Below are 15,690 nucleotides of genomic sequence, written 5' to 3' on the forward strand. Positions count from 1 at the left end.
CAGGGCATGACACGTAGAGACCTAGACACATGTTTTAATGAACGTTTAAGCTACTGTTTTATAGGGAGAATAATAGGAATAAGTGACCTTTGGTTGTGATATACCACAGCTGAAACCAGGATATTTCTTTATTAAAAACGATTTCAATAACACAAAGATCTCTAAAAATGACTGTACAGTTGGAATTTCAGGATGACTGACATGGCTGTCTCTGCAGGTGCTGCAGATTTGTCCCAAGGACATGCGAGCGGACATTTGTGTCCACCTCAACAGGAAGGTGTTTAAGGAACACCCGGCATTTCGACTGGCCAGTGATGGCTGCCTGCGGGCCCTCGCCATGGAGTTCCAGACCATCCACAGTGCACCAGGGGACCTCATCTACCACGCCGGAGAGAGTGTGGACAGCCTCTGCTTCGTCGTGTCGGGATCACTGGAGGTCATCCAGGATGACGAGGTGGTGGCCATTTTAGGTGGGAAAAAAATGGAAATCAGTTGTGCACTGTGTACAGCACATACTTGAAGCACTTTTTAGAGTAATCATATTTGCCAAAAACAGATTACAATCAGAAAAACACTGGATGGTAATGAAATGAAATATAAAAAGCATATTTCACAGAAGAGAGAAGTGAGAAGTGTGTGCTCCATTTTAACTTTCAACCCAAACCTGCATTTCAATTAGATTGTATTTATTTTTATTTCTGTTCACACAGAAACATTTAGTTTAGTCGTCTGTCAGTCATGGTGGAAGTGGAGATGTGTGAAGCTGAAGCTCTAACTTCCTTAGAAACACACTTTTGCACTGCAGAATCCTCTGGGTTTCATCAACATGCTTTCACTGTGGTTTATAAAACCTACTTCAGCAGGAACTGAGATGAAATGTCACTATTAATCTGGATGTGAAATGGAGAATTAACGAAAATGTGTATTTGTCGCTCTCAACCTGACACTAGCTCTGCTTCACTGTGAAGGAGTCACCTGAGCACTGAAACAAAAGCCCTGCAGTCACCTGCCACACAGACAAGCACAGAGCTGCTCCCTCAGCATATCAAAACCAAAAGCTAAACGTGTTTGCTATTTCCGTCAGCATGTAGAAATTATGCTCCGGGGCCCTCATTAGCAAAGCATCGTTTGTATGCATGAAGTGATCTATGCCTGGTTTTTTTGGTGGAGAGATCAGTACAGGAGTGAACACGGTGAAATATGATGGCGGAAGCTGTGGAGGCGGGGCACGGCTGAACGAACAGCTGTCAGAGTCATTATGCAATTCAGTCTGCATGTTCACAAAAGCCCTCAACCCCTTAACAGCACCATGACAAGTCAGCCTCCTCTTTGCATAAGACATCTGCATTTAGATTGTGCACATTATGCACGAGTCAGAGTTAAGTGACATGAACTGCCACTTTAGATTCAATACAGGTCAACATCAGGATGATGATGTCATTACATTTACATGTAATGTAAGAAAGGCAAGAGAGAATTACCAAAAGACTCAGATAACTTAACTGTCCCATCAGCAGGCTGGAATGTTAGGCACCAGGCACCTGTTCAGTGAAAGTGCCATGCTTTGCAACTTCTAAAAACTGCCAGCAGTTGTGTGTTTAGAATGGATGTCCCTTGGTCCCAGTGCAGGGACCTCCAGGGTAGAGAAGGTCATTTCTTTTTGTCCTTTCTGTCTGAAAATTCAATGCAATGACTCATTGAAACTTGACGTTTTGGCACAAGTTTTCTTGCTTTAACCTCCTGAATCCCATGACAGCAGCACAGACAGTACAATCATGGCCAGACGTACTCAAACATGTCTAAACCCACTTAAATACTTAGAATACACTGTGCATTTTGGAAGCCCATGATTAGTGCAATGAGTCTACTGCAGGCAGAAATAAGTTGATATTTGTACAATTTACCATCTAGTCCAAATATTGTCCTCACATGTTCAAATCTCTCATCATTCATCATTTTCTTTGCTGCATCTGTGCTGCACCTGTACACTGTAAGTTCTTCAGTACTCGCCCAAATGCATCCCACTGTAAGTCCTGTAACCACCATGTTAAACCCACATCCAAACACACAAACAAGTCACTTCAAAAACCTGATCAAACATATCTGGTTTAAATAAGCATGCATTAACTCTACTTTATTTTCCATTTTGTATTACTGACATGAGAGGGGACATAAGTCACACCTCAACAACCTGTTTCTGTCCTCTGGTTTCACTTCCACATCCTCTCCAGAAGAGTTGTTATCAGCAGAGCAAGTCAGCTGCAGTTCCTCTCTGGATAAATATTTATATTTCACTCACACACACACACACACACACACTGTGCAGCACATTAGACCCTATTAAAAGTCTGCATTCTCACCTCAGCTTCACTTCCTCTTTTTCACATTAAGACAGCTGTTTCCTCAAAGCAGCTGCCATTTGAATCACAGTCTTTTTCACATAAATGTGTGTTATCACTGCCTTACTTTATTAATGATGGCGTCCCTCATATTATTGAGCCTCTGATGCCTCGTCATTTATCCATATTCGCTAGAGGGGACAAAAGCGTTAATGGAAGGATATCAGGTCAGTTGCCTGTTTGGCCATGTGCACTGTAAAAATCTGTTTTGTGCTGCCCCATTAGACCTGAGACTACAGGGGGTCAGTTGATTACAAAAGAAGAAGTGAACATGATCTCAGATTCTGACTGATTCTGTCCTCCATAATCACCAATTTTCAGCACATCACCTCCAGTCGTTCAACTGATAAATTGAGGAGAATTCTTTACTGGTTTGAAATTATTAAAGCCCGCAACAGTCCTCTGCCAGGCCTTGGCGTTTTCTTGCTGTCATTTCACCCATAGGCGACTTTGCCATCAGAATTGGGATAAACAGAGCATAATGCCTGGCCGTAAAAGTGACCAGTCCTGCCATAAAAAGACCAAAACCACAGGCTGGCCAAACTATGGACATGAGTATTCATGTTGTCACCCATAGGTTTCTGGGGAGCAGTGTTGAATTCCTTTGGAAGGCTCCAACGCCATGTTGTTTAACTCCTACTTTACTTTACTAAGAGGTGCATCACAAGCCCACCCACCTGTCACTCAAAGGAGTCACACCAGTAATTACACACACAAAAAAACTTATTATACTTGTAATATAATGTAATCGAGTTACATAAAAGTTCACCCTCTGTAAACCTATCTACAAACATGTGTGTTTCTGCTGCAAAGTTGGCCATTTTAACAGTGAGGTCTAAGAGTATTGACTTACTTTTGGTGACAGCCCCCAGAGAGTGTGGAGGAAGCTGCAGTTTCTAACCCAGCCAAGAGGTAGCTGTTGCTGAAAATACACAATACATACGTGGCAGAACCTCATTCTAGCTGGGACAGCTGTATCATCTTTAATAATAATTTACTGTTGTCTGACTGTAAAAACATTCTATAAATAACATTAGCTAATTAACACACACGTTCCAATTTTTTGGTTCAACATATTGTTTCCACAATAACTACATGCTGACAGTACAGTAAGCCAAACCTTTTTCTGTGGGCTACAGTCAACATTACACAAAGGACTCTCTCTGAGTTTTCCATTAGCAGCTGTTTCTCTTTTCGTGTCCGCTGACTCACACTGTGGAGATCCTGATGTGTTTTTTGCCTGTGCATTATATTATCTATTCTATTCTATCCTGTTGCATTTTGTCTGCCTCCACTGATAATAGAAAAATGAGAGCTGTATTGAATCGCCCTGTTAAAACCTCACTGTGCATGTGTGTCTGCAGGTAAAGGCGACGTGTTTGGTGATGTATTCTGGAAGGAAATGACGCTGGCTCAGTCCTGTGCTAACGTCAGAGCGCTGACCTACTGTGACCTCCACATCATAAAAAGAGACGCGCTACAGAAAGTCCTGGAGTTTTACGCCAACTTTGCAAACCACTTTGCCAGAAACCTGGTGCTCACCTACAACCTGAGGAAGAGGGTAAGTTAGCTGTGCTGAAGTGTGTTTAGTACAGATTGTTGTGAAGATCATTTAAATGAGTTTGAACTTTAGCTCCACCTGACCTGCTCTGCAGAACGATCGCTGCACACCCAGTCTGTAGGCTCATTGAAACACAAAATGAAACACCATGAGATGTTGTAGCACATCATGAGATGTGTGTGAGTCATGTGAGCAGAGATTGTGTTGCAGTATGATGCAGGGATCACTCTGTTGTTGCCATCTGAAGACTTTACATAAGCTGCTTTGTTCTCAGCCCGTCCTCCTCCACAGAGCAGGTGAGGCTGTCAGTGAAGCTAACAGTGCGGAGGTGGATGATGACAGACTGCTGTGTTCACACCTCAACTGCTACCACAGACAAACATACCCCGCTCTATATAAAGTCTCTAAAGGACACAACTTGAAAAAATCAGCCACAGTGCATTTTAGAGATTTGCCACGTTTTATGGTATACGTTTAATGGAAATACTCTGCTTTAAATATGGTTATGAATAATGCTTAAAATTCTTTAAATAAGAGCCACACACCTGCTACCCAATTAAAAACTACAAAATATTTTTTTAGTTTCTAAAGTCTGTATATTGGTTACTGTAAGTTAGTGGCTGCTGAAGAGTAGTGATGTTTGTACCAGAAACTAAAGGCTTCCTTCAGCTCTGTGTTATCTTTGTTTCCAGTATTTCAAAAAGCTTTAGAGCTGAGACATACTCATCAGTGTTTGTGCACTAGTTTCAGCAGTTTTTCCCCTCACATCCGATAGTCGTACCCATCGGTGGATTTTCAGAATAAATCTCTCGGAATGGCTATTCATCTCAGTGAGTCAGTGCACAAGAAGAGAAACTAGTGAGGAAAGTAAGCATAGATGAATTCAAGACAGCATTCAGGCTCTTACTGTTATCTTTTGTCTGATTTTTCCAATATTCACATTTGGAACAAAGATAGCAAACACATGGTTATTTTTCAGGCATTTTTAGTATCGGTAGTTCAATAGTACAATGTATATTTGACACACAAATACATATGTCATCAGGAAAATATATACACTTTCATGATTGGAAAGAATCAGTAAGAAGAATATAATTCTTATAATTATATACACGGATCAGACACTTGCATGCAAGCTGGCTTTTGCCCTGTTCTGATGTGTTCAAGGACAACTTTTTTTGGATGATACCGCAGTCAGCTTTCATCTGCACTAGTTCTTTGATGTCAGTTTGGCGTGTCTTGGATTTTTTAAAGCCGGTACCAGGGCACCTTCAGATGTCTTGCAGAGTCTAGGCCTCAGCAGGTTGGAGCTGTCTTGGCAGCACATAAAGGACCACCTACATGTTGGGCAGGTGGTCATTATGTTTTGTCCCATGAGTGCATGGCTTCTGAGTTTCAGGTTTTTACATCCTGCTGGTTTTAGTGACTAACAGAGCTAATCCTTAAACACATGCAAACTCTGATCAACATTGACTTTAAGGTCAAACGTAGAATATATTTAGGAGATAAATAATATTAATAGCCTCTCTGTCTTGTTGCAGGTATGGGTAGTTTAAATAAAAACATAAAAAAAAGGAAAAACGTTTACATTTTTGAAAAATCCTTTACCATCCAGTAAATATTCAGACATATTTTTAATTTTAGGACTCAGCTTATAGCACATTTGTCATAGTAATTGACTTTATTTATTGATTTTATTAAATTATTGTAATAGAAACAGACATCAAGTTGGTAAAGTTTGAGCTCACACTTCAACATGAATACTTTTCATTTTAAAAAATCTCATTTACTAAAGCCTGAACACCTTTAAGGAGTGATTAGGACATTTTGAACCCAGACTTTAGTCCATAATCAGTCAATCAGGAACACCACATGGAGAACCTGTGACCTGAACGTGTTATTTATCATAGCATCCTCCACAGCTGTAGTTTGTTCTCTCTGTCTTTCTAATTTGCAGGAATTAACAAGTCCTTGTGCTGTCCTTGTCAATTTAATACGACCTCCTATTGATCAAACCCACAAGAATCAATGCAGTGTTTTACTGATTTCATCAGCAATCCATAAACTCAGACACAACTGTGCTCCTGTTCAGATCACCTGTACAGGACATGAGATCTAAATCCACTTCCTCTTGAGACATTTGTCTTTATTAAATGTGTCCTGTAAGCCACAGTCAATGTGGAGAGTCAATTTAAACTGAGATAATAATATTGAAATCCTTTCTGAAACCCTCGTAACATTGTGACTGCGTATCCAGTGGAAGTCTGGCAGTGTTTCTGGTCCATTTTCAGCCTGTAGCGTGTACCGTCAAAGCACGTATTCTAGTTTCACTTCATCTAAATGAAAATAACATTATTTCCAGTTTGTGAAGTGAAACACCCAACATGGTGACACCTGAGTGAAACTGAGAGGTCTGCACTCTCACAGCTGCTTTTACATTGCTCTCAGCTCCATAAGACCTATTGGACTTTAAAGATGAGTGAATAAAACAAAACTCCTACAATATACCACAATAATCACAGAAAAGCTGCCACTTCCTGTAAGAAAACCATAAAAATGAATCACCCAGGTATGAACATTCAGATGTATAACTAATCTACACTGTCTGTGGTGTTTGCTGTAGAGTCTATGGATGCAGCTCTTGCAGTGAAGCTGCCATACTTTATTTTAGCAATAATGAGGGAGCACTGGGTCTGTGTAGGACGGCTGATCTTACTCTGATGTTGGGTAAGAAGAGTAGAAGTGATACTAACCTGTTAACTGAGTGTGAGCAGCCTGGTCGTAGCCATTGTCTCACAGTTGTATTCTTACATCTCAAGTTACTAATAATTGGATATTATCTGAGTATACACCAGGATCACTGGATGATCACTGATGGGTTCCTAGATTGCATTAAATATTAAATTGTAATATAGTTTCTACGTCCTTCCCATTGAACTTCTGTCTATTTTACGACACTTAGTTTAAAAAATCCTTGAAGAGAAACTGCTTTTAAAAAAATATTAATATCATTTAGGCAAGATATTTTAACAGAAGGGATTTCTCTCTCTCTCTCTCTCTCTCTCTCTCTCTCTCTCGCTCTTTCTTTCTGCTGTAAATCAATGTAAAAGCCATCGTGTCCTGTTCTGCTTGGCTGTGCAATAATGATGCTGGTAAAGAGAAACGACCTACCAGAGCTGCTCTCACCTCCAAACCCACAGACTGCACTGTCTACGGTCTCACAGCTGAGAACTACTGCACAAAGCAACGTCTTGTTTAACATTTCACATGTAGAAGACTCGTTTTAATGAGGTAAACTACAGGTAGAAGCAGAAAATACATATTGACTTATTTTACCTTTTGTAATGGTAGGTCAATATCAGTGGGATTAAAGCCTGTTCTAATAACAACTGTCAAAAAAATGGGAAAATAGAAAAAAAAATATAATACAATCATAACTTTATCAAAATCTCAATGAACTTTGAAGCTTTTCTTGCAACACATCCGAATGAATAAACATCACTTTTGGTTGATAATAATAACTGACGTTTAGTCGGATAGATACAACAACACACCAAGGAGTGTAGCTGATGTAATCTGGCCACGAGGCGGACAGTACTACGTAGGCTTGCAAAGGCCACCAACAGTCCACAGTTTGGGATGGAGAGTTGGATGGTGGCTGTAACTTCAACAACAACATTTTTACCCAGAAGGCTCTCTCTTCTATCAAGTGTTTCATGACTCATGGCAAATGTATGAAATTGTGATATTTTTCTTCTCTGATTTCTTGTTTGCCAATTTATGGGCATTTGTTTGCTTTTCTGTTTTGGCCTCTTAATTTTCACTCTCCACTGTCCCGTCAGTGATGTCAGGCTTCTTATCTGTTCTGTCACATTCTGTGTTCACCTCCAAGAAATCCCTGATAGAACAGTCTAGCTGCTCCTGCTTCCTCCACATGATCCAATTTCAGCAGGTCAGGTGCTCAGTGGTAGGCTCCAGGTTACTCCATACTGATTACATCTCATGTGAGAGGGGGCCCGGACGCCACTGCCCTGCGCTGTGCTTGCAGAATAAATATGCACTTAAGCGTTGGCCATCGGCCTGAGCAGAGGTCATCAGAACACATGTAGCCAACAGTTGCTCAACAACATTAATGTACATTAACAACATTTCTCCAACTCTGGTTCACAGTTAACGTGTAAATCTTTTAATCCTTAGTGGCTACACACTGGTTACAATATAAAATTTAATAAACAGCAGACAAGTGTTTATTACCTCCTCTTCTTCTTCATTATCATATTTGCATGACAAAGTAATGATACTTGGATTAAGCATGAGAGAGAGAAAGATTAGGTCTCACAGCACAGAGATGTTTCTTTAATAATAAATGGACTGCTTTTAACAGCAGAGCAAATGATGGGTCAATCCACACACGCTCTCAGATCTAAGTGTTCCTAATCATGCAGTTTTAATTGGTGGCCTAAAGCTCTGTTTGGGACTCAGCCCCTGTTTCAACTCTGTTTTCATCACAACATGATGCATTTCCTCAGCAACTCCTGTTTCCCTAAGGTAATATTTTTGTCTACTCTGTTTTTTACAGCACTGTATTTCAGGCACTTAGATGTTAGATTCCAACTGGAGAACCATCAGGAAGGTGTCTCACATCCGGAGGTTTAGTGATTTATTGACCTCTGTCTAGGAAAGTTAGCTAGGCTTGTTTCACCCAACTGTATGTTAACCACATCTCTCTTGTGTTTTTTTTTTTTCTTTGGGAAAAGATCGTCTTTAGGAAGATCAGTGATGTGAAGCGTGAGGAGGAGGAGATGATGAAGAGGAAGAACGAGGCTCCTCTGAACCTCCCTCCAGATCACCCTGTCCGGCGTCTCTTCCAGCGTTTCCGGCAGCAGCGAGAGGCCCGGCTTGCCGCTGAGCGGGTCTGTCAGAGCACTGGTGATGTGGAGAAAGGTGCAGTTCACATGGAGGCACCCAGAGGTCCAGAGATCTTGGCCTCCACCAGTATCGTCATGGTGACTGAGAGTCCAGCCACACCCACCACCTCCACAGCATCCACTGGATCGTCTTCATCCAGGACATCCAGCCGGGTAATGCTCCACAATCCCATCACCCAAAACAGCAACCTGAATGGCTGCAAATCTGCAGAGCCTCCCAAAGCAAAAGGCTGGGGGCGCTTCAAGGAGTCTGTGGTGAAAGCTGAGTCTTGGAGCAGCGTCTCCAAGGCCGAGTCCATGGAGACACTGCCTGACAGAACTAAGTTTCATGATGAGATGTCGCTCAAGAAAACCGACTCCTGCGACAGCGGCATCACAAAGAGCGACCTCCGCTTAGACAACGTCGGCGAAGCCCGAACACCACAGGAGAGGAGTCCAGTCCAGTCAGAGGAGAAGAAGGTCTTCTGTCCAATACCAGAGCAGAGCATTCAAGCCTCTTTCCTTGAGCTGAAACAGGAATTAAGAGGAGACATCAAATCTCTGAACAGCCGTATGGCAGCGCTAGAGACTCAGCTGGCAGAGATGCTGCGACTTCTTAAATCCAGGAAATCATCCGGCTCGTTCTTTGAGATCTCTCGGCCACCCTCCCCCGACTCTGACAAGGACAGCCTTTCTTAAAGTGGACATGGACTCATAGCCAGATATGTGAAGTGAAGAGCTACAGATGGCAGCGTGAACTTTGTTATGTTTGTAGCATCACTCTGCGGTGTGAGACGTCACACACTGGAACTGGAAGGAGGATGAAGCTCATGACAGTCACAATGGCACCTTTGGTTTGAAACCTCGATGTTGGCAATAATAACAGATGGCTTTATTTAGGACTGACACTGTGATGAAGAATCTGTGTTCAAACGGTTGATTCAGGTTCTAAGGCATAATCTTGTGGACAGATGAAATCTTAATGGTCAAGGTCAATGTCTGCTACCATTGTATGACCTCTGCATGACATCATATCATATATTTTGTTAGAACTGTCAGAAGACCTGTCTAGTTGAAGCAAGAGATCATGGATCAGCTGCTGGTCTGAGCTTTAGTTTGGTTTGGTTTGGTAAGGTAACTAAAACGTCAGAATAACCAACACATTCATGCAGGCTGAACACTGTGTGTGCATACTTCAGTGAAATGGAATCAGTAGCATTTTTATATCCAGGGTGAATGTAAGGAATTCAATACAGGGTTTCTGTCAATGTTTTTGTCCTGCACTGAGCAGGACAGCTGAGCGGGTCTTCTGGATTCTTAGATAGTTTTTATTAAATTGCATGTTTCCAAGTTAAACATGTCATTTGGAAGAAACATCTGATGAGATTTATTAGTGGTGGGGCGGTTCACAAAATCCACGGTTCAGTTTGTATCATGGTTCTGAGGTCACAGTGTTCTGTTCGGTTTGGTTTACATTGTTGAATATTTTTCTACTTTTTGAACACTGGAAATACCATAGATCAGCATAAAATATATACCATAATTATCAAAATTTGCTGTATTTACGAATCAGTTCAGTGGTTCCCCTACATTAGGGGGGCGGCCTCCTCTCCTCTCTGCTCTGACTGCAGCTGAAACTGCTGCGTGAAGCTCCTGTGATACTGACTGCTTTGAGGCGGGGGAGGAGCTCACTGTTGTTGCTCGTTGAGGACAGCTTGAATGATACGTGCTTTAACGTCATGCATGCATTATGTGCATGTCCTGAACCGAACAAAACACGTGTACTGAACGGTTCCCATTTTTTTGTGAACCGTCCCATGCCTAATATTTAATGATATATGTCAAATCTCAGCAAGTTTCTTTCTACTTAGAATCAACTTGTGGTATGTATTTTATCACATTACTCTATCCTTGGCAATAATGAGCGCTGTCATCATCTGCCCATCACTAACCTGACATATCCAGTTGTTTGTTTAACAGAGTCATTAACAGGCAGGTGTTTTTAAGAGAAGATTTGGCATGACTGAGAGAGTCTTTTTAGCAAACATGGGACAAATTGTGTCAGTGTGTAAGGCAAGGGTCACATGACAGAGGTTGATCTAGCATCTTTTCTGGGTAGATTTGTTGTGTAAAAATGCTTCCAAAATGTAGGAATACAACAAGTTTACCCTGACCCAGATACCAGATGGGCATCAGATCGCATCACACAGGTCTGACCTAGGTTCACCTTGTACCGTAATTTCCGGACTATAAGTCGCACTTCATCCTTTAGCTAGGTATGCGAATTAAGCTTGTTCCATACTCACGAGAACAGAGAACTCGCTCCACGGGTGGTAAGAGTAAAAAAAAAGTTTGTTTTGGCACAGAGGTACCATAATCTGCAAGAAGTGTGTGTGACATGTATGCACACACAAAAGGTTGACAATGCAATTGTGTTGCAAATTGTGTGCACAGTCGTGGTTACCTGGCCTAACGGGCTGATAATGCTCAGGGAAGAGAGCGCACAGCATGACAATAGACAGAAGATCAGTGCAGCTGACTGTAGCAGACCTCTGGTCTGTGTGAGTTTAACTCTGTGAACGTGTGGATGACTGTCTGCAATAATACATCCCGTCTCCCGGGGTTTAATGTGCGCGTCGAATTTTATCGCCACCTTTTGGACAGACACTCTCCTCTGTGCACCGTGTTTCTCCCGTGAGCTGTTTGCCAGCTGCTCATCTAAACTGTCCATCTAACTGTTGTACTTCCTCCTTCTGTCTGTGTGTTCTGCACCTGAAGAAGCTTTTGCGCTTCTCCATATTCATCATGCTTACTAAATTCCGACCAATCACACAATTGTTCTTGCACAGCACTGAGAGAAAAAGTTCTGCCCGGGCCATGTGTCCGGTATGTTACGCTGGCCCGCTAGTGCGACTAATGCTCCGGTGCGACTTATCTATGTTTTGTTTTCTTCATTATGCATTTTTTGGCTGGTGCGACTTGTACTCCGGTGCAACCTATAGTCCGGAAAATACGGTAGTCTTGGTGAAAAGTGAAAACAACTCCAGGTTGACTTGGTCAACTTTTAGTTTTTGCTATGAGCAATAAGGTATGTTTGTCTGAATTATCACAAAGAAAGTGAACATTTTATAAATGACAGGACTAACCTAGAAGCTGAAGCTTAAATTGCAGCCCTAAAAGAACTGCTGAACCTAAAACATCATGTCATTTTAAACCTCAGTTATCAAAGGTAAGTGGCAATCGGAAGGGGGCACTTCTGTTGGAATTCAGCTTTCGCTAAAAATAAAAATTAAAACTGTATGTATGCAAATTTGACCACTAGGGGTAGAAAGGAAGTGAGTTTTCTTGTCCACCAGTGTAGTTGGGTCACTGGAACTCAGAGAAGATTTGTACGTCGGTGCCTCCTGTGGGAGAGAAGCTTTATTTCTCCTGAGACTTTTGCCTCTTTGTTTGCCTGCTTTGCAGTACTTGTTCCTCTCCAGCCATCGCTGCTTGTGCCTCTTAATGCTCAGCAAAAATCACTTGTAGCAACCAAACTGCAGTGCAGACATGAGGAGGTTTAACACTTGAAGTGCTTTTCATGTTGTCCATTGTGACAGACAGCAGTGACTGTTGATTAATTTGCTCTTATTTGTTCAATCTGCTGTCCAATGTATGTACAACTCATATACTGCCGTTCAACAGCTAATCGTGTTAAAGCAAGTTAGGGGTTACAACCACCAAAACACTCCTAGGACTCCCCTAGCAGAGCCATAATTGGTGCAACTAAACCATGTGTGCATGGATCATGGGGTCTTACTTCATCTTTAGCTTTGACGGCTTCATCAGTGCCTCCATCCGAGCTCAATGCTTCCCAGTGCAGTAAACTATAAGAAATGTTTTTCATTGAAGCAGGACTGCTGTTAAGTGCTTCTGATTACGTTGGTTTATCATTGAGGAAAAGGTCTGGTCACAGGAGTGGCTACAGTGAGTGGATGCACATTTTAATGCCCTTTTAGTGACAACCCATCTGCAACAATGGTAAACCCAGCATACTGTTCTTTACAACACCTTCTTAAGTTTTTCTACCAGTTTTAGAACGAAAACAAAGATCAGGTGAGACACCTCCTTAAACATACTTATCTGTTTAAAGAGGCATTAAATGTGCACTCAGACTGCAGAGCTGCATCACTTCCAGCTTACATGCGGACACATGGTGAACAGGAAGTACTCCTTTAGCATCAGAGAGTCTGATAGTGTCAGCTATTCCCTAATGGTGCTGGTGCCATCATTGTTGTTCCTTTTCAGCCAGTAAATCATATCTTAGATGGGGTAGGACTTGTTGCCACAGCAACCAAAAAATGCTGTAAGTTAATATTTTAAAGGAGAGATTTTCCTCCTGCCTCCAGATAGGTCACAATAAACCAAAAATGACCAGGCCCAGTGTCCACGTGTTGAGAATTAGAAAGTGAAATTGTAGACTGACATCCATCCATCTAGTGGACATTATAAGAACTGCAGCTGTGAAGCTGCACCTGAGATTATTCTTCCTGTCTTTGAGGTTCCATGTGGACAAATTGATCACATTTGTTTATTTGATTCTTTGCTGTATGTTAAATACTAAAATGTCATCATCATTTAAATGCAGGCTGTCGGCCCGCCAGGTTGATAATGAAGAAATATTTCCTGTATCACACTAAATTGAAATGAAGCATCATGCCTCATTTGATGCTGTGTTGCTTTTAATCAGAGGAAATGTAACCTGTCACTTTGTAGATGAGATGTTTAAATGGTATCCAAGATGTTTTGTCTTTGTATCCGTGTGTCCCGTGTAGCTGTGATGATATATTGTTATAATATGCAATTATTGCCATGTATGCTGAGAGACTGGTTGGTTTGTGTGACTCGTAGCGTCTCACGAGCATGCCGGTTATCAACAATGATGCACTTTGGTTGTCTGTCGTCCCTGCATGACGCTGGTGTCTGAAACGTGTTTTTCTAAAAGAAAGGCTGAAAGCAAGCTGACTTTGCCTTGTTATCTCTGAGGTTTCCTTCTTTCTTAATGACACCACTTTTTGCCGTCGGTCGCTTGTATGCTGCGACCGCCGCCTGTGCATGAAGAGCACCTCAATGTCTTTGTCAATATCACTGTATGCACTGGTTTGGAAATTCACCACTTTTGGAGGAGAAGCTTCTTGTAATCACAAATATGTATTCGATTACTGTTCTTCACTTAATGTCAAAAAATTCAAACTGTATCAGCACAAAGAGTATTTCTAAAAACAAATCACATCAAATGTCAACAATAAATGATTTTATACTTTGTACTTGTGTCTTTGTTCTCCTCTTTGTACCTGCCGACTGCTCAATGTGACATCAAATGGGTACAAAGCAACACAATACAAAGAAGAGGTTAAAAAGGTTTGCCTTGTCTCATGAGATCAAACTGTTTACCTGATTGCCTGTGCCTGTCTGGGGAGTGTGTGAAAATTAAAACAACACAACATGTGGGCCTTAAAAGGCTCCTTTTGTAGTCGCACTGTTGCTCCTCTTATGTTGGCCTGAGGTAGACATTAATCTGACCCATTCAAGTACCTTGTGGTACCTTGTACGAAGTAAAATACAGGCTGCGGTGAATGTACATCACGAAACAAAATGACATCACACAGCTGGATGTGATAGTAAATGTTTCACATTTATCGTGCTATGTAAAATGGAGCTAGGTTACAGCTAACATCATATCACTTCCTGTTCTGGTTCACATGACCAAATAAGCTTTTCTATATTTGTCTGTAGAGTTTATACACTGTACTATTTTCTATACAATATATATCAGAACCATGATACAAAATACAGATGACTGTCCACATCACGATTACTGGATAGGAAAACTGACTGCAGATCCACTCTGGATTTCTTTAAGTGCTTTCCTGTGTGTGTTTGTTTGAATCCCACAACGTCACAAACAACAGTGCTGAGACATGAGGCCAACACATTCATTCCGTGGGTGCTTCGGGGTCGGGGTGTGCCAGCCTACACTTGTCATTGATTCGCTACCTATGAACACATTGCATTGTCCAAGAGTTTAAATGGACTCAACTGGACTCAAGGATTTTTTGATGATGTTTCGCCACTGCCCCGCCAGTGGCTTCTTCGGAGGAGTGGGGAAACGTCTGTAAAAAAATCCTTGTTGCCTCAATTTAAACATTTGGAAATGGCTCTGACATGGATGAATGAGAGCATCCACATACAGCGCATTGCATTGTGATGTCAGATAAACTGCCAAAAAGGCTGGACGGGCGCTTGCTGATAAAACTAGCATAGTGGTTGATTTAGCCAACACAATGGACAAATTTGTGATAAAAATACTAAAAATATCTACCAACCAGACACCAATATTGTATAGACTGATAGTTTGAAATAGCGTAGAAGAAACATAAATCACCTGGCAAGTACCACAAGCTGCAGTTCCTCAAATGACCACTTATCAAAACATAAGAATCCATGTCAATGTACAACTCTCCAGCAGAAATAAACATGTTTACAGCCTGGTCCGTTTAAGATTTCAATGACAACTGTCGGCCTGGTGAATTTTATGATATAAGCACTTTTTGTATAGTTGTAGGTGTGACTTGCGTTGAGTGACAGATAGCGGCTTCCTGCTTTCACTGCTGATAAATTGCCAAATGATAATTCATAATGCATGTGTCCTTCACCAAAATAAAGGACAGTTAATTGTTCTGTGCTGTTGCCATGGTTACCGGCAGTTTGATAATGAGCTCTGATAGTGTATCTTACTGTACATCATCATTGGGAAAAAAAATATAAGCTCAAGGTTGTTTAA

At 41.5% G+C, this 15,690-nt stretch overlaps 1 protein-coding gene across 1 annotated transcript in view; it reads left to right on the forward strand.

Moving 5' to 3' along the window:
- Positions 1–11,328, forward strand: part of kcnh1b (potassium voltage-gated channel, subfamily H (eag-related), member 1b) — a 31,513-nt gene extending 20,185 nt beyond the window's left edge. The window contains exons 9-11 of the mRNA XM_028410341.1: positions 218–470; positions 3,764–3,960; positions 8,718–11,328. Coding sequence (XP_028266142.1) covers positions 218–470; positions 3,764–3,960; positions 8,718–9,566 — 1,299 coding nt within the window. The 3' untranslated portion in view covers positions 9,567–11,328. The remainder of the gene's footprint in view (positions 1–217; positions 471–3,763; positions 3,961–8,717) is intronic.
- Positions 11,329–15,690: the final 4,362 nt, after the last annotated feature.

Source organism: Parambassis ranga, chromosome 1 (assembly GCF_900634625.1).
Source record: "Parambassis ranga chromosome 1, fParRan2.1, whole genome shotgun sequence".
Classification (NCBI taxonomy): domain Eukaryota; kingdom Metazoa; phylum Chordata; class Actinopteri; family Ambassidae; genus Parambassis; species Parambassis ranga.